Below are 26168 nucleotides of genomic sequence, written 5' to 3' on the forward strand. Positions count from 1 at the left end.
AAAATTGTACTGAAATGCAGGAGGATCTGCAGCGAATTGACGCATGGTGCAGGGAATGGCAATTGAATCTCAATGTAGACAAGTGTAACGTGCTGCGAATACATAGAAAGAAAGATCCCTTATAATTTAGCTACAATATAGCAGGTCAGCAACTGGAAGCAGTTAATTCCATAAATTATCTGGGAGTATGCATTAAGAGTGATTTAAAATGGAACGATCATATAAAGTTGATCGTCGGTAAAGCAGATGCCAGGCTGAGATTCATTGGAAGAATCCTAAGGAAATGCAATCCGAAAACAAAGGAAGTAGGTTACAGTATGCTTGTTTGCCCACTGCTTGAATACTGCTCAGCAGTGTGGGATACGTACCAGATAGGGTTGATAGAAGAGATAGAGAAGATCCAACGGAGAGCAGCGCGCTTCGTTACAGGATCATTTAGTAATTGCGAAAGCGTTACGGAGATGATAGCTAAACTCCAGTGGAATACTCTGCAGGAGAGATGCTCAGTAGTTCAGTACGGGCTTTTGTTGAAGTTTCGAGAACATACCTTCACCGAGGAGTCAAGCAGTATATTGCTTCCTCCTATGTATATCTCGCGAAGAGACCATGAAGATAAAATCAGAGAGATTAGAGCCCACACAGAGGCATACCGACAATCCTTCTTTCCACAAACAATTCGAGACTGGAATAGAAGGGAGAACCGATAAAGGTACTCAAGGTACCCTCCGCCATACACCATCAGGTGGCTTGCGGAGTATGTATGTAGATGTAGATGTAGAAGTGGACAATAAAACATATCTCCATAGCTGGTGTGTTATAACTGACATTCAGCTATTGTAAGAGTTTAGAAGATGTTGTATGTTGAGAAATAGCTGCAGAGTAGTTAGTTTTTATCTAAAAGTCAAGAAAACATTACTAAATGTTACTCACAATTCATTTTCGACACAAATGAAATTCCGTGATTACTTATGGAGATTCACGCATTGAGTTCATGTTCCTAGGCTGAATGGAATCCTTCATAATTATTTGGCAAGAAAAATTATATTTGATATAAACTCCAGCCACACACATATAACCTGATCCAAGTTCTGTGATAGGTAGAGATGCATATCGAGTTCAATGTGTTTGCCTTAATGACATGCTTGCAATAAAAGCATAAATTTGAATTACAATACAGTGACAGTATATAACAATTTTTGCACGTGAAGTTTGAAAGAGAACACGTTCTGCATACTTGTACACTAGGTCTAATACATCACACTGCACTGGGCAGAGTCCGCCTCCGTAGAGTAGCGGTAGCGTTACTGACTACCATTCAAGGGGGCCCGGGTTTGATTCCTGGCAAGGGACTGGGTGTGTCCTTCATTATCGTTTTCATCATAACTGACACGCAAGTCGCCGCAAGTGGCATCAACTAAAAAGACTTGCAAGTACGGTGGCCTAACCCTGGCCAATAAATGCCATATGATCATTTCATTTCATTGGACAGCTAAAGAATCTAATTTATTCTCACTAATAAACAACTTGGCACATAAGGAAATTAGTATAAATCACGGATATATTCGTTGTTACTCAGAAGAAACACTCTTCAGCCAAAATGAATAATCATGCAAAGAAATTCTACTTACAGATGAGAGCTGACCCCAGCACAAAGGAAATTCTCTCTCTCTCTCTCTCTCTCTCTCTCTCTCTCTCTGCTAACAAGAAGAGATCCCCAGGGGAGGGGTCAATTTTTCGAAACTGCCTGCATGGTACTGTATGTTAGAGTCCCAGGCATCATACTCTGCAGCTGTTCTCTCGTGCATCCTTGTTTGCTAGCATTCAACAATTTTCTAGCATTCAACAAAAAGAAATTTTGTAATCTCTTTGGATTCACAACAGCTTTAAACCAAGCAACAATTACAAAACAGTGCCATAGTCTAGTAGTTTAGTTATTTGGTATCTGTGCTGAAAGTTATGGTTGTAATTCCATCAGATGCACTAATCGTCCCCCCTGTCATTTTAATTGTTATTTCAACTTTTTTTATTTGCAGTTATTTTTTCTTCCTTTTATTCTTTTTTCATTTGCAAATCTCTGCCTATGTGATTTGAATTATTTTCACATATTTGCTGTGATTCATTTTCTGCTTTTGCTTCATTTTATATGTTTGTCTATGTTACGGCAACCATTATTCCTTTCACTCTTTTGCTTGAATTTCATTTATTTATGAAAACTCTTTTCATTTAAATATTTATCTGCATTATTTTGCCCATGGTGTGAATAGAATTTGTTTTAAATATTTGTATGATGATAACCATCTGAAAAAATCAACATAAAGCAACAAAAAATAAATTTCTAATATTACTGCAAGGTAAATGTAAATAGATTATTTAGTCTTCTTTTTTAAACAATAGACTGGTGTTTCCATACATTTAAATATTATGATAGACACATAAAAATAATTAAAATCACATGGACAAAGATTCCAAATGAAAAAAAGAATAAGGCAAAGTAAAAAATGAGGGTAAACAAAACATTTATTTGATGATTAAAATGGTGTAGCAAAGGATTAGAAACACATAATATTATTCAGGGCTTTAAAAAAGTATTCTAAATTTTGAGAGGTAGTGATATGGATCAAAACAAGACAAAAATACTTAGTAAACATGGGCTCTAAAACGTATATCTTAAGAGCTATGAGCACCTCCTTTTCCTCCACCTCCACTACTGTGAAACTTCTTTCTTCTACCACACAAGTGCTCACAACTCTTAAGGTATGTATTTTCCCATGTTTACTGAACCTTTTTGCTTTGTTTTGGGCCATACTACCACCTCTCACAATACAGAATACTTTTTTTAACTCTTTGTGTTAAAACCAATTGACTGAATAAAAATAAAAAGTCACAGTCATAAAAAAAAGGAGATTTCAGCCAAGAGGGTTGAAGTAACAAATTTCAACACACAGACCAAATAAATTAACTACTATATTATGGTGCCATTTTGTTATTGTTATTTTTAAGGCTGCTATGAACCATAATGAATTTTGAAATTATGTTTTGGGATTATTTGTAAATGAGGGCCCACCAGAGTGAACAGCTGCAGAGCGTGATGCCAGGGACCGTAGCCTACACCGCCCGACACATGGTTTCAACATGGCGATGCAACCACTGCAGACCTCTCCTTGTAAGTACAATTTTTTCTACCTTTATTTGATGAAACTCAAAATAACAAGCAGGGAATTTTAACTGTATCTTTTTATAAATTTTCCCACAAATAGAACAGGATCAATAAATGAGATGCTAAATATTTTTAAACATGAGAATAAAGTGCCTGGCATTTGTGCCAAAAAGTTCAAATGATCATTACATTAAATGAAACAGTGAATCTGACTTAATTAAAAGTAACTATAAACACAATCAGAAAAAAATCCAAGTAATGAAGATGTCAAGAATTTAACATTAGAATTCTACCTAATAATTACTAAGTTCACACCTCACGTACCGAAATTTAGATTTGTCATAAAAACATGCCAAGCCTTCTGTTATCTTGGTTCCTTTAACTTTGAAAGTTCCATTGTATCTGGTTGAAAGAAGCGGAAGCAAATGATCTTGATACACACTTTTGTCAACTTCCTGCAGACACATGATGTCAACATTGTAACCTTAAAAACCAAGCATGTAATTAGCAATGAAAATTAACAAGGCGCATTAAGAAAGTATATAAATGACCCTGACTAAAATATGTTGAGACACAAAACACTAAAAACTTGTTTCTAAATTATGAATTCAAAACAAAGAGTTACAAAGAGTTTCTGAAGTTCTTAACATGGTTACAGGGAAGGTAAATGCTTAACTATGCCAATGCTAAAATTAGGTTAATGGCGACCTAGGATCAATAGAAAATCATGACTTATGTGAGGATAATCAGTTTTTCTATTAGTCTCTTTTCTGTAATTCATATATGTTTTTTGCCTCTCTTCACTTACTACTTTTGCACTTTTTTATTTCCCTCTATGTTCTCTGGTAGCCTGTCAATATTACTGTAGTTGAATCAGTGTTAGTTGATCCCTGAGAGCTGCACTGGGCTCAGCATGACAGCTTCACGGATTTGCCTCTGCCAATAATGTAAAGCAATGTTGTAAATATCTCTAAGGCAATGCCTCAGTGTTGTCACAGTTCTTTAGAAGGCTACTATTTTTGCCTGCAGCCGTTAGCCCTTTGCAGGTGATGAAAGCGGGCAACAGTTCTGTGAGCTGTCAGGGATCAACTTGTGACGACTCAACTATAGCTCTCCCACTTCTGGTTAGTCTTATTCCATTTTTTTCTAGGTAGAAAATAAACAAAAAATTTAATCTCACATCTTTCAGCAAATAGGTTTCACAGACCTTCCCAGACATTTTTGTGGGATTACAGTTTAATTCCTACTGAAACAGTTTCCAAATATGTGTAGTTATGATGAAGTAATGACTAACGGGTAGACAAAAATATAACTCCCATTCCTTAAATGAATTCAATCAACTGGAGATATTAGCAAATTTATACTGAGAAAGTAGCTATGGGAAATGGATAGCAAGGCCACTAGAACACTAGGGGAGGAGTTAGAAAACAGGTGTAAATGGAAGAGCAACTCCATTAATAAATCAGAACATCACAAACCTATGTCACAGATAGGCACAACAAAAAGCCTGTCAGTAAATGAACATTTCGCCAACAAGGCTTTCATCGGAGATTGACAACCCCCCCCCCCCCCACCCCCTCTCCCACACACACACACAAACACACACACACGTGCACGTGCAGTCTCTGGCTCCTGAGGCCACACTGCAAGCAGCAGGAGCAGTAGCACATGATGGGAGATGCAGTGGGTGAAGGAGATAAGGAGGAGGCTGGGGCAGGGAGAGGGAGGGATGCAGGTTAGGGGAGGGGGACAGTAAAGTGCTGCTTGTGGGTGCATACAGGGATGAGGAGGAGAGGGGGTATGGAATTCATGTCCAGTCGGAAGGTTAGACAGAGAGCGGGGGACTGTTAGTGGAAAAGGGGAGAGGTAAAAAGATTGTGGGTGCATTGATGGAATAGAGGACTGTGTAGTGCTGGAATGGGAACAGCCATCTGTCCACATGAACGGCCGCCACAAACAGTGACCAAGAAACAGCTGGATCACCCCATTGCTGAGCATGTTGCCCAACACAACGTTCTGCAGTTCAATGACTGCTTCACAGCCACTGCCATATGAATCCTTCCAATCAATGCCAGCATTTCTGAACTGTGCACGTCAGAACTCTCCCTGAAACATATCCTACGTTGTCCTTACCCTCTAGCCCCTTCCCTGTTCCCATTCTGGCACTATACAGTCTTCTATTCTGCCGACACATCCACAGAAGTTTCACCATTCTCCTTTTCCGCTACCCTTTCCTGCCCTTCATCTAACCTCCTGACTGCACCTAGCTGCCCAACCCTATCTCCACCTCATCCCTGCATGTTCCCACAAGCAGCACTTTACTGTCCACTCCTATCCTGCTATCCCTCCTCCTCCTCCCTGCCCCAGCCACCTCCTCCTTACCTCTACCAACTGGCTGGTTCTCCCATCATGCGCTGCTGTTCCTGCCACTCGCAGTGTAGCCTCAGCAGCCAGAGACTTCGGTCACACTTGTGCGTGTGTGTTTTCTATCTCCAACGAAGGCCTTGTTGGCCGAAAGCTCATTTCCTGACAGTCTTTTTGTTGTGCATATCTGTGACTCAGCATGAGTGTGAACTTCTAAGGGACCAAACTGCTGAGGTCATCGGTCTATCTGCGACTCAGCATCTCTGCTATTTGGTGAGTAGCAAATATTCTTTCCAGAATATTGTTACATTCCATCCTGGGATTTTCCATTGTTGAATTTTTACCACTTTTTCATTTGTAAACATATTTAATCTGGTATCTAGATGCTGCAAGAAGAAATTTGTGTTGCTTGTTACGTTATACATATAACCAAATTTATAAAAATTTATAAGTGACTGCACCCAATTTCTTTACAAGCTTAGTATGTTCCTTTTGCTACATTTCAATATAGCCTGAGGCCAAAATATGAGCAAATGTGCAAGGCGGGAGGAGAGGCTGGGGCAAGGAGGAGGGGGAATGAGAGGGTAGGGATGGGAAAGAGGTTAGGCAGCTGGTAAGGAGGGGGGGGGGGGCTGGAAAAGGTGAAAAGTAGAGGAGGGGAAAAAAGATTGTGTATGGCTGGAGTGGGAGCAGGGAAGGTGATAGGTGTGTAAAGGACAGGGACTAATGAAGGTCGAGGCCAGGGGGGTTATGGGAATTGATGATATACTGAAGGGAGAGTTCCCATCTGTGCACAGCCTTATATCCCACCAATGTACTCACAGTCTTTTTACCCCTCTTCTACCTCTCTCCTATTCCCCCTCGCCTCCCAACCTCCCAATTACACCTAGCTGCCCCACCATGTCCACACCACATCACTGTCTGCTCCCACAAGCAGCACGTTACTGTCCTCCACTGCTAATGACTTACTATGACATGAATCCCGCATTAATAAAGGAAAATTTTGCCAGCACCATTAGACACTCAAATACTTTAGCTACAATGTACATCCTATTCTTTAATTTCATTGAATATTTGAGTAAAAATGCATCCAATGGAGAGCAACCACTCATGATGCTTGTTCAATTTCAGAGTCGTCAAATTAGAAGACTGCTGATATCCATTACGCAACTGCTTCAGGCATAATGAAACCAGTAAGAAGCAGACAAAAACCAATAAAGCTCAGAATTACAGAGTTTCAGTGCCACCTTCACCATTTTGCTCATTTAACATCAAAGTAAAAGAATGGTTGGAATATAAGATGCAGCTCGAGTAGTGCTTCTCTGCATACAGCATTCATGTTGGACCTCACTGTTCATTTCTCTTATCTTGCGTTGGAGTACAAATCTTTAGACTGTACAGAAAACTTCTTCCTTAAGCAGAGTCAAAATCTACGACCTTTGCTGATCTACTGAATAAATTAAATGAATATTATTGATCTCAGATATATATGACTGCTGCTCGCTACAAATTTTTCAGAAAACATAGGCAACCTAACTAGTCCTATCATGGGTTGATAGTAAAACTTAAAGGCGTGGCTACAAATTTCAAATTTAATTGTATTTGTGGAGCATTATTTCAGGACAAAATGCTTCATGATGCCATTATACAAAATATAACAGACAACAGAATGAGAGCAGAAATCTTAATGCATTACAATCATTGTCTGGGTGAAATCTTACAAGTGACTGAAGTTCAATACGGAGATTTCGCGAAATTAGATTTTCACACTGTGTGCGCTAAGTGTTCTTCATTTACCTGCAACTCGCAAAGAGTTCATGCTGCTCAACACCATAAGCATAAAGAATTCTCAGTGTCACTGAGCCAGCACATCAGCTCTTGCACGCCAAAGTTATGTGCTTAATGCTTCATAATGCACAACTGCAACCGTCACATTTTCCACCAAGCAGAATGCTGACATTGTCATAAAATCAGACACACTCTGCAAGTGTGCTTACTGGAGAACCCTACAGTGAATTCACTTCCATGTAGACCTCAACTGCAGAAAATGTAAATAAATATGATTTAACAGTCTGAATTCAACTCAATCTAACAAGCAAAAATTACACAAAGCTCATCTCTGAATGTGTCTTGCAAAACTTCAGTATCAAAAACCCAAATCAACTCTCCCCAAACAGACTAAAACCAAATCGTGCACTCAACCAAGATGCAAAGGGTAACCATCTTTCAGGAAAGAGCACCAACACCCAGATTCAAAGGAACCATTTCAAACTGATCGTTACTGTACAAACTTCCAATCAAAATGTGAAATTTCAGCTACACACAGGTGCTTTAGTTGCTTTTTATAATCAGCAAATATTTATACGTTTAGGATACACAAACCTTCAGCAATCAAATCTGAATCTCACAACTTTTAAAGGTGCAATAATCTGTGTTTTCAGGATGCATAAACTACAAACGAAACACAAAAATATGACCAATATAATGACATTCACTGTAGCTCAGTCATATCTGGAATGGTCACATTTGATTCATTCGGTCTGGGAATTCAAGGTAATGTACATGCACTCAGTTACTAGACATCACATGAGCATTAAACAATTATGTGACGAATATCATTTGTTCGATGGCATGCTAGGTTATGGGCAGGATTTCCAATCCCCTATTACACTTAAAGATAATGTCAAACCTAAATTTAACAGAGCATGTCCAGTACCACACGCTATTTGAAAAGAAGTAACAACTCAACTGAAAGGATTGGAACAAAATCGAATCCTGCAACCCAAGCCAATGAGCATCTCCTCCGATAATCACTGGGAAAACAAATGAGGAAAATGCAGATTTCTAAGCCACTGTAAATGGTCAAACACTGATAGTAACATTCCCCTTACCACATACTGAAGAAAAGATTTAGCAGACACTTACCTGCAACATTCTCTTGATGATGAAACAGGGAAATTCATGGTAATTAATACACATGAAGGCTCACATCAGTGTCAACGCCTTCCCCTTTGGAAGCACCTCATCTCCTGCTCTGTTCCAACATTTATTCGAACAAGTGATGACAAAAATTCCGTTACACTCTAACTATTTGGACAATATTATAGTGTCCAGCAAGACACTGGAAGAGCACCTCAGTGATTTATAATGCCTTTTTTAGGTTTTAAGAGATGCAGGATTGAAATGAAATCTGCCAAATGCTCTTTAACACAGAAATTGAATATCTGGGACATACTGATGCTCAGGGTGCATATACCATTACCAAACATTTCAAGGCCGTCTGAAAATAACCTTTTCCTAAAAATGTTCAGGAATTGCAAGCAGTTCTTGCACAGATTAATTGTTATGTAAGCTTTATCTTGAATAACCTCAAATGTAAAAATGTTCCTTTAAAACTGACTTCAAAATCTGAATAATGATTTCAGAAATTACAGGGTGCTTTGAAGTTTCCTAGCAGATTAAAACTGTGTGCCAAACCATGACTCAAACTCTGAACCTTTGCCTTTCACACCAACTGCTCTAACAAATGAGTTACCCAAGCATGACTCACAACCCAGCCTCAGAGTTTTGCTTCCACCACTATCTCAACTACTAGCTTCCAAACTTCATAGAAGTTCTCCTGGAAAACCTTCAGGACTAGAACTCCTGGAAGAACAGATATCTTCTAAAGGATGTTTTGTATAGACAAAGTTATCCAATACATTTCAATCCAAGCAAAGCAGTAGCATTGGAAGTCATTGCTACTTCATATGGAATTAATGCAGCTTTATCACACAAGGTTGGGAATATCGAGTATGCCATTGCATTAAAGTCATAAATTTTGAACAAGGCTCAGCTAAATTACAGCAGAAAAAGAAGTCTTGACAATCATTTATGAAGTTACAACGTGTCATCAGTATCTGCATGGCAGAAGACTTTTTTCTCATGACTGATCACAAATGTTGAACTGTATTTTTCCATTCAGCAACCAGATCAAATGGTTCAAAAGCTACAACATTGGTTACTACTTCTTCCCAATTAAATATGATATTATTTACGGGACCACTTCCAAGCAAGCAAACACATATACTCATTATTGCATTCTATTCAGCAATAATCTGGAATTCAATGCATCAGACGTATCTTGTTTTCAAATATATCAGTCTGAATCAGAAGCCCTACAAGCTTTTCTCACTGATCATTGGTGAATCACTAAAGCTACAGAAAATGATTGATCATTACATTTGCTCAAAAATTACATTCAGTTGGATTGGCCTCATAATATGAATTATATCTTGGAAACAATGAGTTGATGATACTGTACACAATGAAATAGTTTTTATATTTAAAAAAATGATGTAAATTTGTTACATATAATGGATGAATAAACTAGTGTAATAACTCATGCAGCATTAGGAGCATTACAAAGTAATATTTTATATGTCTTACACAGAGGACACCTTGGGTATGGTCAAAACAAAATATCTAGCACACCAACATTGGAACTGGCACAGAATGGACAAACAAATCAAAGTGGTGATTTTGCCACACTTGCATGCCAACAATTTTTCAGTTGGACACAATCTGGTGGTTCTGGTCAAAACATTCATATAGATTTTGCTGGTCTGTTCTGGAACACACAATTCATAATCATTGACATTTTTGGTAAATATCCTTTTGTCATCCCCATGATTTCAACAACCAGTGCTGGCACTATCAGAGCACTCACTTTTGTTTTCTGTCTAAGTTTTGCCTCAAGTCACTATTTCACACAGTGGTCTCCAGCTATTGACCATGAAGTTTGACTGACTCTGTCAATAAAATGGAATTCAGCCTATCAGAATGGCTCCATTCTCTCCTTAGTCAAATTGCAAAGCAGAGCACTTTGTATGCACTTTCAAGTCTCAGAGGACAAAACTTCATTCTTTGCACACAAGAGAAAATGCTTTATTATTGTATGTCAGTACTTATTGCACAATGTCATTAAGAGAGAAATCCCTGGCAGAATTGTTGCATGGTCATCATCATCTAACTTTAATGCATTTACTGCATCATTGGAGCACTACTTCAGAGGTAAGTTTCACAATGACACCTCACAAAATGACAAAGCCTTCTATTGAGTGTTCAACAAGCCATATAACTGAAAGTCAGGAATTGTCATTCAGATGATTGGTTGAGCAAACTCTATAATTCCGGGCATAACAGGTATGTACCAACAACACCAAAACCAACTTCAATTTTATGAATATGTTAACCCTGCCACAGATTTTAATTTTTCAGAGCTGTTGCTAGAAAATCAGTCTGCTGCCTGTGCACAGCCATTGCCAATGCCACAGGTCCAATCACACAAGTTACCCAAAGATGCAAAGTCCATGGAACACAATCCCTGCTACCCATCCCACAGTGCTGCAGCTTTCTACACAGCAATTGTCTCAGCCACCAAGGCAGCATCCATCTCTGCTATCAGGTATACCCTTTTTATAGATATCAAGTCGTCATCACCATCAGTACCTTCTTTATCAGCTCTAATGCTGCTATTTCCCATAACTGTGGATGTGCATAATATTCCTGGTTTTTCAGCAGATGTTTTCAGAAATTCGCAAGATGAATGTTCAGCCACGTGTTAGATGATGCCATCAGCTATAGTCACTCATCCACTGTCATCACTTTCACTACAGCACAGTCATCCACATCAACACATCAGCAGTGTTTACACTGACTACAAATGACTCTGCTAGTGTGTTACTCTGGAGTCAGGCCTATATGGCAACTTCAGCTGGCAGTCAGAAATCACCTTGCTCACTGTGAAACCTAAATCACTTGTCGCGGCACTACATCTGGAGATGCTGCTGATGGCCCTGCCCTCTTCATAACAACAGAACTAGCAATATTCATCTGCACCTCTTTGTAAGCTGGAAAAAGACATGACAAACCTCCGAAGACTGCTATCAATGCCTGTGCCACCATCATCAGTTAATATAACTGACTAGTCAGCATACCAAGCACAGTACACAATGAGATACACAACTGCAAAAGCAAAAGACGAAGTTTTGTAATTTCAATTACTTGCCTTTGAAGCCTGGCTACATGTAAATACTATAAATGAAAGTGTGTGAACTTAACCCATGCAACTGGTATTCTCTGTGTTTGTAGTATAACGATCTACCTTATATACACCTCCTACAACTACAAACACAACAGTTTCCCTTTCCTAAAAGTATGGAGTGAATTTCATAGATCATGTTTAACAAAGGTAACTAGAGTTTCTAGCATTCAATGTGGTGGCAAACATTAACCAAATTCCTGAATTTCTTAAATATGTACACACAGACATAAAAAACCTTTCACACATAGGTAGACTAGCAACTAGTACTCTGAACAGCAGATTCATTTCATATGGAAAAAAAATTTAAAGTTTTTAGTCTGTTATACGAAGTTGGTTGGTTGATGTGGGGAGATGGGACCAAACAGAGAGGTCATCAGTCCCATTGGATTAGTGAAGGATGGGGAAGGAAGTCAGCCATTCCCCTTCAAAGGAACCATCCTGGTATTTTCTGAAGCGATTTCGGGAAATCACGGAAAACCTAAATCAGGATAGCTGGACAAGGTTTGAATTGCAATCCTCCCAAATGCAAGTCCAGTTTGTTACCACTACACCACCTCACTCGGTTTACAAGATATAAAGTTGGTAGTAAACTGAAGAGAAAATGTCCTAGAACTGATACAGATCCAAGCACCATATGTGAATCCTTCAACAACATTTCAGTAAATTATAATAAATGAGTGACTACTCACCACTAAGTACAACACCTAGTATGATAGGTTTTAAGCTACAGTGTGAAAAACTTAATGTCCCTAAAAATTTACACTTACTGGGATGGGAAAAGGTTCACACTAAAGTAATAATAGTCTGTACTTGTGCTGCACAACCCTCTTAATCAGTCAGTCTCTTGATGAGGGTTGATTTACAGCTTCATAAAAAGTGTAAACAAGATGAAATGGAGAACTATAATCCTACATCATTGTTGCCAGTTTTCTTACCAGTATTTGGATGAGCTGAACTATCAGTTTAATAAGTCACAGCTGCAAAATACTAACGCGAATTCTTTACAGACGAATGGAAAAACTGATAGAAGCCAACCTCGAGGAAGATCAATTTGGATTCTGTTGAAATGCTGGAACACGTGAGGGAATACTGACACTACGACTTATCTTAGAAGAAAGATTAAGGAAAGACAAACCTATGTTTCTAGCATTTGTAGACTTAGAGAAAGCTTTTGACAATGTTGATTGGAATACTCTCTCTCAAATTCTGAAGGTGGCAGGGGTAAAATACAGGGAGCAAAAGGCTATTTACAATTTGTACAGAAACCAGATGGCAGTTATAAGAGTCGAGGGGTATGAAAGGGAAGCAGTCATTGGGAAGGGAGTGAGACAGGGTTGTAGCCTATCACCGATGTTATTCAATCTATATATTGAGCAAGAAATAAAGGAAACAAAAGAAAAATTTGAAGTAGGTATTAAAATCCATGGAGAAGAAATAAAAACTTTGAGGTTCGCCGATGACATTGTAATTCTGTCAGAGACAGCAAAGGACTTGGAAGAGCAGTTGAATGGAATGGACAGTGTCTTGAAAAGAGGGTATAAGATGAACATCAACAAAAGCAAAATGAGGATAATGGAATGCAGTCGAATTAAGTCGGGTGATGCTGAGGGAATTAGTTTGGAAATGAGACACTTAAAGTAGTAAAGGAGTTTTGCTATTTGGGAAGCAAAATAACTGATGATGGTCGAAGTAGAGAGGATATAAAATGTAGACTGGCAATGGGAAGGAAAGCGTTTCTGAAGAAGAAAAATTTGTTAACATCGAGTATAGATTTAAATGTCAGGAAGTATTTGTATGGAGTGTAGCCATGTATGGAACTGAAATGCGGACGATAAATAGTTTAGACAAGAAGAGAATAGAAGCTTTCGAAATGTGGTGCTACAGAAGAATGCTGAAGATTAGATGGGTAGATCACATAACTAATGAGGAGGTATTGAATAGAATTGGGGAGAAGAGGAGCTTGTGGCACAACTTGACTAGAAGAAGGGATCAGTTGGTAGGACATATTTCTGAGACATCGAGGGATCACCAATTTAGTATTGGAGGGCAGCGTGGAGGGTAAAAATCATAGAGGGAGACCAAGAGATGAATACACTAAGCAGATTCAGAAGGATGTAGGCTGCAGTAGGTACTGGGAGATGAAGAAGCTTGCACAGGATAGAGTAGCATGGAGAGCTGCATCAAACCAGTCTCTGGACTGAAGACCACAACAGCAACAACACGTGTGTGATTAGAAAGGAAATTATGATTCATATCACAGCATTGTTCTACACTGTCAACATGCATTTACAGAAGGCTGCAGCACATTCCATGCAACAGGACAAATGAACTGGGCACAAAGTTCAGTACTGTCTTGGTAACAGAATGTGCAAATCAAAGATGTTGTGGCTTCACAATAGCTTCACTGTAGACTATGAGCTGCTTCTCCACAAACTAATAAGTGGGGATTTTCAAATAAAGTCTCTTTATTGCATGTATTTGTCTTTAGCAAACGGAAAGCAAGGAATACTTGTACATTACAGTGGCAATAAATTCCTTTCTGGCTGGTGTAATATAACTGACCAAGAGTAATAACAAACTTCAAAGGATTGCAATTCAATACAAATTTATTAAACATTGAAATTTTTTTTCATAATGTAAACAAGTTTTAGTTACTAGTTTCTGATATGAGAAGGGACATTCAATTTTGCATAAATTAATGAAAATTTAAGATGGGAGTCACTACTGTTGTACACAAGTGGAATGTTAATTTATTTTGAATAAAAACTTAAATATTATAATAACAATTATTCAAAAAATTAATAATGCAGAATTTAAACTGGAACACTGTAATTTATGAAACTATTTTATGTTGTGTCTTTTTATTTCAGAAAGTTAACATGTGAGAACTGCTAAAGGTGTCAGCATAAAAAGAAAGAATTAGAGAGAGGGGGGGGGGGGGGAGGGAGAGAGAGAGGGGGAGAGAGAGGGAGGGAGGGAGGGAGAATGAAACCAGAACATCTGTAGTGATCAAACATGAACAATAGCGAATATCATTCTTGAACTCATAAATATAAGTACCCCTTGTAAAAGTACCTTTTCATACTCAAATTACTAATATTTGCAGAATTCCTCAGTAAACTGTTGAGGAAAACACAGCTTTTGCTAAAACTTCAATTTTTTGTCCTCATTGACAGCAAGAAAGCTACACTGGAAAAGCACAAAATTAGGATGCCACAAGTTTCAGTATTAGGATCATGACTATTTTTGTGTTATATAAAAAAGCTGTCTGGGAAGGAGACAGCGATGGTGCACAAAATGTTTGCAGCTTTACTCTGAATTCCCACAAATATGAGGATTCGAGACCTATAACAGGTATTGATTCCGAATAGTCTTATCCTCACTGGTGCGGAAATACAGAGTAAAGTTGTGAGCATTTAGTGATGAATGTATGTGTTTATGGATAGGAATGTAGATAGTGTGACATGTGGAAATTTGGGTCAGTTTAGGAGGTGTGCATGGATAGCCTAAGTTGTCTGCCCACAATAAGCAGAAAATCTGGGTTCGAATCCCGGTCTGGCAAAAATTTTCACGTCACCAATAAGTAATACATATATACCTAACAAAACTGATACCAACTTACTGAATTCAGTGGATTTATTTTAAATTCATTTCATATATGGCACTGCAGAAGGATGTTCAACATTCCTGCAGTATTAAGCAGATACTTTGGGAACTGAGGACATGGATCAAAAATAATTTGAAACTCAACTTTGCAAAAACAGAATTGTTCATTTGACCACAAAATAATCTGTTTAATATAGAACTGAAATAAGCTTTACGTGCAAAAATCTGGATACTGCAAGCAGTGACAAAATGTTGATGAGTAATCAATTACACAGCATACTGGTAAAATTGAACATTCTCATTTATGTCATAGACATCTCAAATGCATCGCTGATTTAATTATAAAAATTATATTATGCATATTTTTTCCCGCTTAGGGAATAGAATAGTATTATGGTGGTCTGAGAAGCATAATATTTACAAGTAAAATCTGGAAGCAGAAATTTGACCCAAATCTAAAAGATACTGAATCAGACCTGAAAAACTACCACAAAAGTATATATATAAACACAAAATTCAAGCTTTCGCAACAAACTGTTGCCTCATCAGGAAAGAGGGGAAGGAGAGGGAAAGACGAAAGGATGTGGGTTTTAAGGGAGAGGGTAAGGAGTCATTCCAAACCCGGGAGCGGAAAGACTTACCTTAGGGGGAAAAAAGGACAGGTATACACTCGCACACACACACATTTCCATCCACACATATACAGACACAAGCAGACATATTTAAAGTTTGGCCAGAGATGTCAGTCGAGGCGGAAGTGAAGAGGCAAAGATGATGTTGAATGACAGGTGAGGTATGAGTGGCGGCAACTTGAAATTAGCGGAGATTGAGGCCTGGTGGGTAACGGGAAGAGAGGATATATTGAAGAGCAAGTTCCCATCTCCGGAGATCGGATAGGTTGGTGTTGGTGGAAAGTATCCAGATAACCCGGACGGTGTAACACTGTGCCAAGACGTGCTGGCCGTGCACCAAGGCATGTTTAGCCACAGGGTGATCCTCATTACCAACAAACACTGTCTGCCTGTGTCCATTCATGCGAATGGACTGTTTGTTGCTGGTCATTCCCACATAGAATGCATCACAGTGTAGGCAGGTCAGTTGGTAAATCACATGGGTGCTTTCACATGTGGCTCTGCCTTTGATCGTGTACACCTTCCGGGTTACAGGACTGGAGTAGGTGGTGGCGGGAGGGTGCATGGGACAGGTTTTACACCGGGGGCGGTTACAAGGATAGGAGCCAGATGGTAGGGAAGGTGGTTTGGGGATTTCATAGGGATGAACTAACAGGTTACGAAGGTTAGGTGGACAGCGGAAAGACACTCTTGGTGGAGTGGGGAGGATTTCATGAAGGATGGATCTCATTTCAGGGCAGGATTTGAGGAAGTCGTATCCCTGCTGGAGAGCCACATTCAGAGTCTGGTCCAGTCCCGGAAAGTATCCTGTCACAAGTGGGGCACTTTTGTGGTTCTTCTGTGGGGGATTCTGGGTTCGAGGGGATGAGGAAGTGGCTCTGGTTATTTGCTTCTGTACCAGGTCGGGAGGGTAGTTGCGAGATGCGAAAGCTGTTGTCAGGTTGTTGGTGGATTGGTTCAGGGATTCCGGACTGGAGCAGATTCGTTTGCCACGAAGACCTAGGCTGTAGGGAAGGGACCGTTTGATGTGGAATGGGTGGCAGCTGTCATAATGCAGGTACTGTTGCTTGTTGGTGGGTTTGATGTGGACGGACGTGTGAAGCTGGCCATTGGACAGGTGGAGGTCGATGTCAAGGAAAGTGGCATGGGATTTGGAGTAGGACCAGGTGAATCTGATGGAACCAAAGGAGTTGAGGTTGGAGAGGAAATTCTGAAGTTCTTCTTCACTGTGAGTCCATATCATGAAGATGTCATCAATAAATCTGTACCAAACTTTGGGTTGGCAGGCCTGGGTAACCAAGAAGGCTTCCTCTAAGCGACCCATGAATAGGTTTGCTTTCGAGGGGGCCATCCTGGTACCCATGTCTGTTCCCTTTAATTGTTGGTATGTCTGGCATTCAAAAGTGAAGAAGTTGACCCACAACCCACAAGTTACTTTCTGGGACTGGAGCAGACTCTGAATGTGGCTCTCCAGCAGGGATACGACTTCCTCAAATCCTGCCCTGAAATGAGATCCATCCTTCATGAAATCCTCCCCACTCCACCAAGAGTGTCTTTCCGCCGTCCACCTAACCTTCGTAACCTGATAGTTCATCCCTATGAAATCCCCAAACCACCTTCCCTACCATCTGGCTCCTATCCTTGTAACCGCCCCCGGTGTAAAACCTGTCCCATGCACCCTCCCACCACCACCTACTCCAGTCCTGTAACCCGGAAGGTGTACACGATCAAAGGCAGAGCCACATGTGAAAGCACCCACATGATTTACCAACTGACCTGCCTACACTGTGATGCATTCTATGTGGGAATGACCAGCAACAAACTGTCCATTCGCATGAATGGACACAGGCAAACAGTGTTTGTTGGTAATGAGGATCACCCTGTGGCTAAACATGCCTTGGTGCACGGCCAGCACGTCTTGGCACAGTGTTACACCGTCCGGGTTATCTGGATACTTCCCACCAACACCAACCTATCCGAACTCCGGAGATGGGAACTTGCTCTTCAATATATCCTCTCTTCCCGTTACCCACCAGGCCTCAATCTCCGCTAATTTCAAGTTGCCGCCACTCATACCTCACCTGTCATTCAACATCATCTTTGCCTCTTCACTTCCACCTCGACTGACATCTCTGGCCAAACTTTAAATATGTCTGCTTGTGTCTGTATATGTGTGGATGGAAATGTGTGTGTGTGCGAGTGTATACCTGTCCTTTTTTCCCCCTAAGGTAAGTCTTTCCGCTCCCGGGATTGGAATGACTCCTTACCCTCTCCCTTAAAACCCACATCCTTTTGTCTTTCCCTCTCCTTCCCCTCTTTCCTGATGAGGCAACAGTTTGTTGCGAAAGCTTGAATTTTGTGTGTGTGTGTGTGTGTGTGTGTCTATCGACCTGCCAGCACTTTTGTTCGGTAAGTCACATCATCTTTGTTTTTAGATATATATTTTTTCCACGTGGAATGTTTCCCTCTATATATATATATACACACACACTCCTGGAAATTGAAATAAGAACACCGTGAATTCATTGTCCCAGGAAGGGGAAACTTTATTGACACATTCCTGGGGTCAGATACATCACATGATCACACTGACAGAACCACAGGCACATAGACACAGGCAACAGAGCATGCACAATGTCGGCACTAGTACAGTGTATATCCACCTTTCGCAGCAATGCAGGCTGCTATTCTCCCATGGAGACGATCGTAGAGATGCTGGATGTAGTCCTGTGGAACGGCTTGCCATGCCATTTCCACCTGGCGCCTCAGTTGGACCAGCGTTCGTGCTGGACGTGCAGACCGCGTGAGACGACGCTTCATCCAGTCCCAAACATGCTCAATGGGGGACTGATCCGGAGATCTTGCTGGCCAGGGTAGTTGACGTACACCTTCTAGAGCACGTTGGGTGGCACGGGATACATGCGGACGTGCATTGTCCTGTTGGAACATCAAGTTCCCTTGCCGGTCTAGGAATGGTAGAACGATGGGTTCGATGACGGTTTGGATGTACCGTGCACTATTCAGTGTCCCCTCGACGATCACCAGTGGTGTACGGCCAGTGTAGGAGATCGCTCCCCACACCATGATGCCGGGTGTTGGCCCTGTGTGCCTCGGTCGTATGCAGTCCTGATTGTGGCGCTCACCTGCACGGCGCCAAACACGCATACGACCATCATTGGCACCAAGGCAGAAGCGACTCTCATCGCTGAAGACGACACGTCTCCATTCGTCCCTCCATTCACGCCTGTCGCAACACCACTGGAGGCGGGCTGCACGATGTTGGGGCGTGAGCGGAAGACGGCCTAACGGTGTGCGGGACCGTAGCCCAGCTTCATGGAGACGGTTGCGAATGGTCCTCGCCGATACCCCAGGAGCAACAGTGTCCCTAATTTGCTGGGAAGTGGCGGTGCGGTCCCCTACGGCACTGCGTAGGATCCTACGATCTTGGCGTGCATCCGTGCGTCGCTGCGGTCCGGTCCCAGGTCGACGGGCACTTGCACCTTCCGCCGACCACTGGCGACAACATCGATGTACTGTGGAGACCTCATGCCCCACGTGTTGAGCAATTCGGTGGTACGTCCACCCGGCCTCCCGCATGCCCTCTATACGCCCTCGCTCAAAGTCCTTCAACTGCACATACGGTTCACGTCCACGCTGTCGCGGCATGCTACCAGTGTTAAAGACTGTTATCGAGCTCCGTATGCCACGGCAAACTGGCTGACACTGACGGCGGCGGTGCACAAATGCTGCGCAGCTAGCGCCATTCGACGGCCAACACCGCGGTTCCTGGTGTGTCCGCTGTGCCGTGCGTGTGATCATTGCTTGTACAGCCCTCTCGCAGTGTCCGGAGCAAGTATGGTGGGTCTGACACACCGGTGTCAATGTGTTCTTTTTTCCATTTCCAGGAGTGTATATATTACAAGTCATTTATATCACCCTCTTTGATTTTATGCTATACATAATGTGACACTAAAGAGTGGAGCTGATCTGACTAACCTAGAATCAAATGCAATTCAAAAGTGGTTTAGGACTGTCATGCTCTATATTATTTCTTAATATTTCAATAAACCAGAGTTAGTTTCTTTTTTGTTACAGGGGATTTGTTCAAAGTCCATTTCACATTTGGTTCCTTTTGAAAGAAGGCTTTAAGGACCAAAATCATGTTATTCTTGACAAATTCTAATGCCATTTTTGGATCATATCTGAAATTTCCCACTGAGGAAACATTCTTAAGATTCTGTTCTATCTATACACTAACATTGCATGTTATTAATTTGCAGAGATTTGTCAGTTTCTGTAACTCTTCACGGGTTATAAAAAGAAGAAGGGAATTATGAAGAATACAGCAAAGGTAATATAGAGAAAGGTAGCTTATTTATAGATCTCTTTCAGAACAGATGTTCAACACATGGAGACCAGAAGAAAAATTACATTCCCTTGGAGTCTAAAATTATTAGGCATGTTGTTGTTGTTGTCTTCAGTCCAAAGATTGGTTTGATGCAGCTCTCCATGCTACCCTATCCTGTGCAAGTGTCTTCATCTCTGAGTAACTACTACAACCTACATCCGTCTGAATCTGCTTAGTGTATTCATCTCTTGGCCACCCTCTACAATTTTTACTCTCCACACTTCCTTCCAATACTAAATTGGTGATCACTTGATTCTTCAGAACGTGCCCTACCAATCGATCCTGTCTTCTAGTCAAGTTATACTACAAATTCCTCTTCTCCCCAATTCTATTCAGTATTATTGGGCACACAGTGTCTTAAAACTGATGGCATATATACTTATAAGTGACATTTAATCTACCTTAAAAGAAAAGAATCATAAAAATGCTGCTGACATGAAGATTAACTGAAATTCATGAAATTAACGGACACAGTAAAGCGGATAGAGTATACACATAAAGATATCATGTACATACACTATCAGATCAAAAGTATCCGGACACTCCCATGTAATGTGGAACTGACCATTAGATCTCATGAGGGACAGAGCTACCAGTATAAAAAGAAGTGCAGAGTATTTTGTTGTCAGTAGAGAATCAGTATCAGCAGAATTGGTCAATCAGGAAAGTTCAGTGTCTTTGAATGTGGACCTGTCATTGGATATCAACTGAATAACAAATTCATTAGGGACAACACTTCTAAAGCTACCTAAGTCAATAAGTCAATAGTTGGTGATGTGTTTATGAAATGGAAGTGTGAAGAAACAACAACTGCAAAACCACAAGAGAGAGAGAGAGAGAGAGAGAGAGAGAGAGAGAGAGAGAGAGAGAAGAAGCATTAAATTAGCTAAAGGAATCACTCTTAAGTATTTAAGTGCTAACCAGCCGTCCAACTAGCACAATCACTATGCGTCACGACTTAAAAATAATTCAGTACATTGGTCAAGTAGCTCCCAATCAGCCAAAAATTTCTGTAGTCGGTGTTAAGTGACACTAGAGGTGGTGTAAAGAGTGACGTCACTGAACAGTGGATGGTTAGAAATGAGTGATTTGGAATGATGAATTACAATATACCTGTGAATATCTGATAGAAGGATTTGGGTTTGGCAAATGCTGAAGAACGTTACCAGTCTTCACGAGTAGTATCAAAAGTTAACGGTATGGGGGCATTTTCGCTCATTAGGGAGTTGTCCCCTCATTGTGCTTAAGAAAATGGTAAATGTGCAATCTGATTTTGTCCATTACAAATGGTCTTTTTGAGAGCCTGTGACTGAAAACACTGTGTTTGTTTATAAATAAGTTTTCTGCTACCAGTCACAATTTTCTTTTCTTTATCTTGGGAAATTATTTCCATTTTCAAGTGTGTATTTCTTTGTACTATGCCATTTTAATGCAACATTTTCATGGTGTGAGATTCTGCTTTGGTTTGTTGGTTTTACTGTAATATATAAAAAAACACAAACACACAATTTTTAGTTAGTTACCAACTTTTATATGTAGTGAGTGGAAAAATTGAGAAGAACTTGTACTTAGTTTTCTTACGGTCCATTTGAGCACAGTCTCACACACCTTAAACATCACTTGCAACTTGCAGTGCACAGCACACATCGTGAATAGCTTACAAAGATGCTTTTACACACAGTTGACAGAGATAATGTTACAGGTCCTTGACAGATATGCTTTTGTGCATAAGTATTTATCTTAACGATATGGATTATAATTTGCTCATGTCTATTTTACAGTGTTATCCTATGTGTTACTACTTTTATTTAAGTATATTGTCAAAGCATCTGAATAAATTCACCGATTCACTTTCAAGTTTTTCGTTTAGCATTTTGTCTTCATATTTTCTGTAATGTGTATATATTTCGAGTTCTTCTAACAAACCCACTTTGTGCTGTTTATATAGTCAGTGGAGTATTTTGACATTTTGCTCTCCCTTCCCAAATGGGTGTCCTGTACTATGTGTGTGTGTGTTTGTTTGTGTGTGTGTGTGTGTGTGTGTGTGTGTGTGTCTGTGTGTGTGTGTGTGTGTGTGTGTAGGCTTTAATATGCTCTCTGTACCTAGTGTTGAAATTTCGGCCTGTTTGTCCTACGTATAACATGGAGCAATTCTGGCGTGTTACTTTGTATATTCCAGAGTCTGAATATGTATCATGATTACACTTTATATTACATATTAGTTTTTGTTGTAGTTTATTTGGTCTAGAAAACCCAACTTCCACTTTGTAATTTTTGAAAATATTTCTAATCTTCTGTGATATATTGTCAATGTATGGGATGCTAGGTATACATTTGTTTTTGTCTTTTTGTTTGTGTTTTCTTTGTGTTTGGGTCTTTCTTCATTTTGTTTAGGACTGTTTCAACCACTGAAGCAGTAAATCATTAGCAACTCCAATCTGTTTCACTATATTTATTTCTTGTTGCATGTTTTCTTGGTACATAAGCATTTTAGTTGCCCTTTGTGCATTGATCTGCACGCTGTCTGCTTATGGAAGCTTTTGGAGAAAGAAATAAAGAAAGATAAAATTACATCTAAATATACACTAAATGATACAAAAACCTTAAAATACATAAACAAGAAACTGAGAAACAACCAACCCATAGCCACAAAAGCAGACAAAAGCAGTACATTAGTTTGATGAAAGAAAAGGAGTACATAGACAAAACATGAATTCTTTGATACTAATAACAAACAAGACATTAAAAAAAGATCCAACAAAACAATTTCAAAGTACAATTAAGGAACAACCAAAGAACATAAATTTCCTATTGACAGAAACTGAAAAGAAATATCTTACACGCATGAATTCAAGGCACCATGCCTAAGAGCACAGCGAAAGGTGCACAAAGAAGGTAATTTGATACATCCCGTGGTAAACACAATAAATAGTCCAGTGTACAAACTGTCATAGAAACTGAATAACATACTGAGAAAAAATTATACATATGAAACAACATATTCTTAAAAAACATGATCCTAGCTGAAGAACTAAAAGGCAAAAACCTCACCCCCTCCAAGATGTGCCGTTCTTATCACTTGATATTACCAGCCTTTACTCAAACATACTTATACAAGATACTGTAACAGTAATCAAAAATAACTGTATGAAACATAAGAAACTTGCATACACAATCATCACTGAATTTATGGAACTATGCCAGTTAACTCTTAAGTTACAGCTACTTTGCCTTTAATGGAAACATTTAAAAGCAACCAGATGGCCTAGCAAAGGAATCATGTATATCAGGTACCATAGCTGACACATGCATAATCACTTGAAATGTAGCTATTACACTGTGAAAAGGAAATTGAATTTAATAGGAGGTACGTAGATGACACACTACTGTTAGTCATAGGGGATGCCAAAGATATAACAACATTCTGAATTGCTTCACTAATCTACATGAGAAAATTACATTTACAGTGGAACATGAATTAAACAAAAGCATCAATTACCTGGACCTAAATATTACAAGAAACAACACATGCACATTCAAAATTTATAGGAAAAATAGAATGACCAACACCACAATCCCTCCAACCTCACGTCACCTGGACATCCATAAGCAGGCAGCATACAGATCAGCGCACAAAGGGCAACTAAAATACCTATGAACCAAGAAATAAATATAGTGAAACGGAGTGCAGTTGCTAATGATTATACTGCTTCAATGGTTGAAACAGTCCTAAACAAAGTGAAGAAAGACCCAAACACAAAGTTGCACCATAGAAGAAAAAGACAAAAACAAGTGTATACCTAGCATCCCATACATTGACAATATATCACAGAAGATTACAAATATTTTCAAAAATTACAAAGTGGAAGTTGGGTTTTCTAGACCAAATAAACTACAACAAAAACTAATATGTAATATAAAGTGTAATCACGATACATATTCAGACTCTGGAATATACAAAGTAACACGCCAGAATTGCTCCATGTTCTACGTAGGACAAACAGGCCGAAATTTCAACACCAGGTACAGAGTGCATATCACACACACACACACACACACACACACACACACACACACAGATATCAGTAATAGCTACACACATACATAGTACAGGACACCCATTTGGAAAGTAGAGCAAAATGTCAAAATACTCCACTGACTATATAAACAGCACAAAATGGGTTTGTTAGAAGAACTTGAAATATATACACATAACAGAAAATATGAAAACAACATGCTAAACGAAAAACTTGAAAGTGAATCGGTGAATTTCTTCAGATGCTTTGACAATATACTTAAATAAAAGTAGTAACACATAGGATAACACTGTAAAATAGACATGAGCAAATTATACTCCACACCATTAAGAAAAATACTTAGTACAAAAGCATATCTGTCAAGGACCTGTAACATTATCTCTGTCAACTGTGTGTAAAAGCATCTTTGTAACTGTGTTTATGTAAGCTATTCTCGATGTGCGCTGTGCACTGAAAGTTGCAAGTGATGTTTAAGGTATGAGAGACTGTGCACAAATGGACCATAAGAAAACTAAGTACACGTTCTTCTCAATTTTTCCACTCACTACATATAAAAGTTGGTATCTAACTAAAAATTGTGTGTTTGTGTTTTTTTATATATTACAATAAAACCAACAAACTAAAGCAGAACCTCACACCTCGAAAATGTTGCATTAAAATGGCATAGTAAAAAGAAATACACACTTGAAAATGGGAATCATTTCCCGAAACATGTTGTGTAAAATATGAATAAAATAAAATTGTAATTTGTAGCAGAAAAGTTATTAACAAACAAACCCAGTGAATGTGGAAGCAAACAAACACATTTTACAGCAGTGTGTACTGTGTATAGTAGAGGAACAGCCCAGATACGATGACTGCATCAGCATGATAATGCATGCTGTTATAAAGTAGCATTGGTAAGACAATGATTTGTAGACAACATTCCTGAAATGGACTGCCCTGCCCACAGTCCTGACCCCGAACCCAATGGAGCATCTTTGGGACAAGCAAGAATGCCAATGTCACTACTTTACCTGGTTTTGGCTCTAGAGGAAGAACTGGCTGCCATTTCATTACAGACATTCAGACACCTCATTGAGTGTGTCTCCACCAGAGTTCAAACTGTTATAAAGTGAGGGGTGGATACACCTCATGTTAAAGTCCACTAATGTGCGTTCAGATACTTTTGATCAGATAGTGTATTATATCACTACATATATTTTACCTCTGTTGATTACATACCTATAATTTCCTTTTGTAATAACTGTTTCCTGTAGTTTATGTTCAGAGCATGAAGAGGACAATATGGAAATCGATCTTTACGGATATTAGGTGTACCAGCACAGAAGTCAGCCAGTATGTTATAGGTCATTATTCTGAAACTGTTAAGAACTTTACTACAGAATTTGCAAATAACACAGACATAAAAATATACTAAGAAATAACCACACGGCAGAAAGGTAAATGTATGATATTATGCCACAAAATCTTACAAAATAAATAGTATATTAGTAGCAAATATTACAACATTTTAACAAACTCTTACAGAAAATAAAAGGCAGGCAACAAACTACAATAGCACTGAGTAATGTTTATTATCAGCTACCTGGAGCTTTGTACTGACAGTATCTGGTGATGATACACATTTTCATTACTAGAATGGCTTGTTTAGTGCCTGTGCATCAAGGAAAGTTTGTAAATTTTATTTTTACATTTTATTAGGATCTGATCTTGATACCATTCAGCCAACACCATATTATACTGGTAGCCCATCTCGTGTTTCTACTTCCACAACATGCAGCTGTTAATAGCTACAGCTGTAGGCTATTCTTTTCTTAAAATGCCAATTCATTTTGTAATTTACTTTTTTTAATGCTGCACAGATAATGGTTATAGT

At 39.5% G+C, this 26168-nt stretch overlaps 1 protein-coding gene across 4 annotated transcripts in view; it reads right to left on the bottom strand.

The window, feature by feature from the left end:
• Positions 1–26168, bottom strand: part of LOC126262370 (2',5'-phosphodiesterase 12-like) — a 169691-nt gene that overhangs the window by 106071 nt on the left and 37452 nt on the right. For all 4 annotated transcript variants that reach the window (XM_049958963.1, XM_049958962.1, XM_049958961.1 and 1 more), the window contains exons 2-3: positions 25514–25653; positions 3482–3641 (exon numbers count right to left, since the gene is read on the bottom strand). In XM_049958963.1, coding sequence (XP_049814920.1) covers positions 3482–3641; positions 25514–25653 — 300 coding nt within the window. The remainder of the gene's footprint in view (positions 1–3481; positions 3642–25513; positions 25654–26168) is intronic.

The sequence above is a fragment of the Schistocerca nitens genome, chromosome 6 (assembly GCF_023898315.1).
Source record: "Schistocerca nitens isolate TAMUIC-IGC-003100 chromosome 6, iqSchNite1.1, whole genome shotgun sequence".
Lineage (NCBI taxonomy): Eukaryota > Metazoa > Arthropoda > Insecta > Orthoptera > Acrididae > Schistocerca > Schistocerca nitens.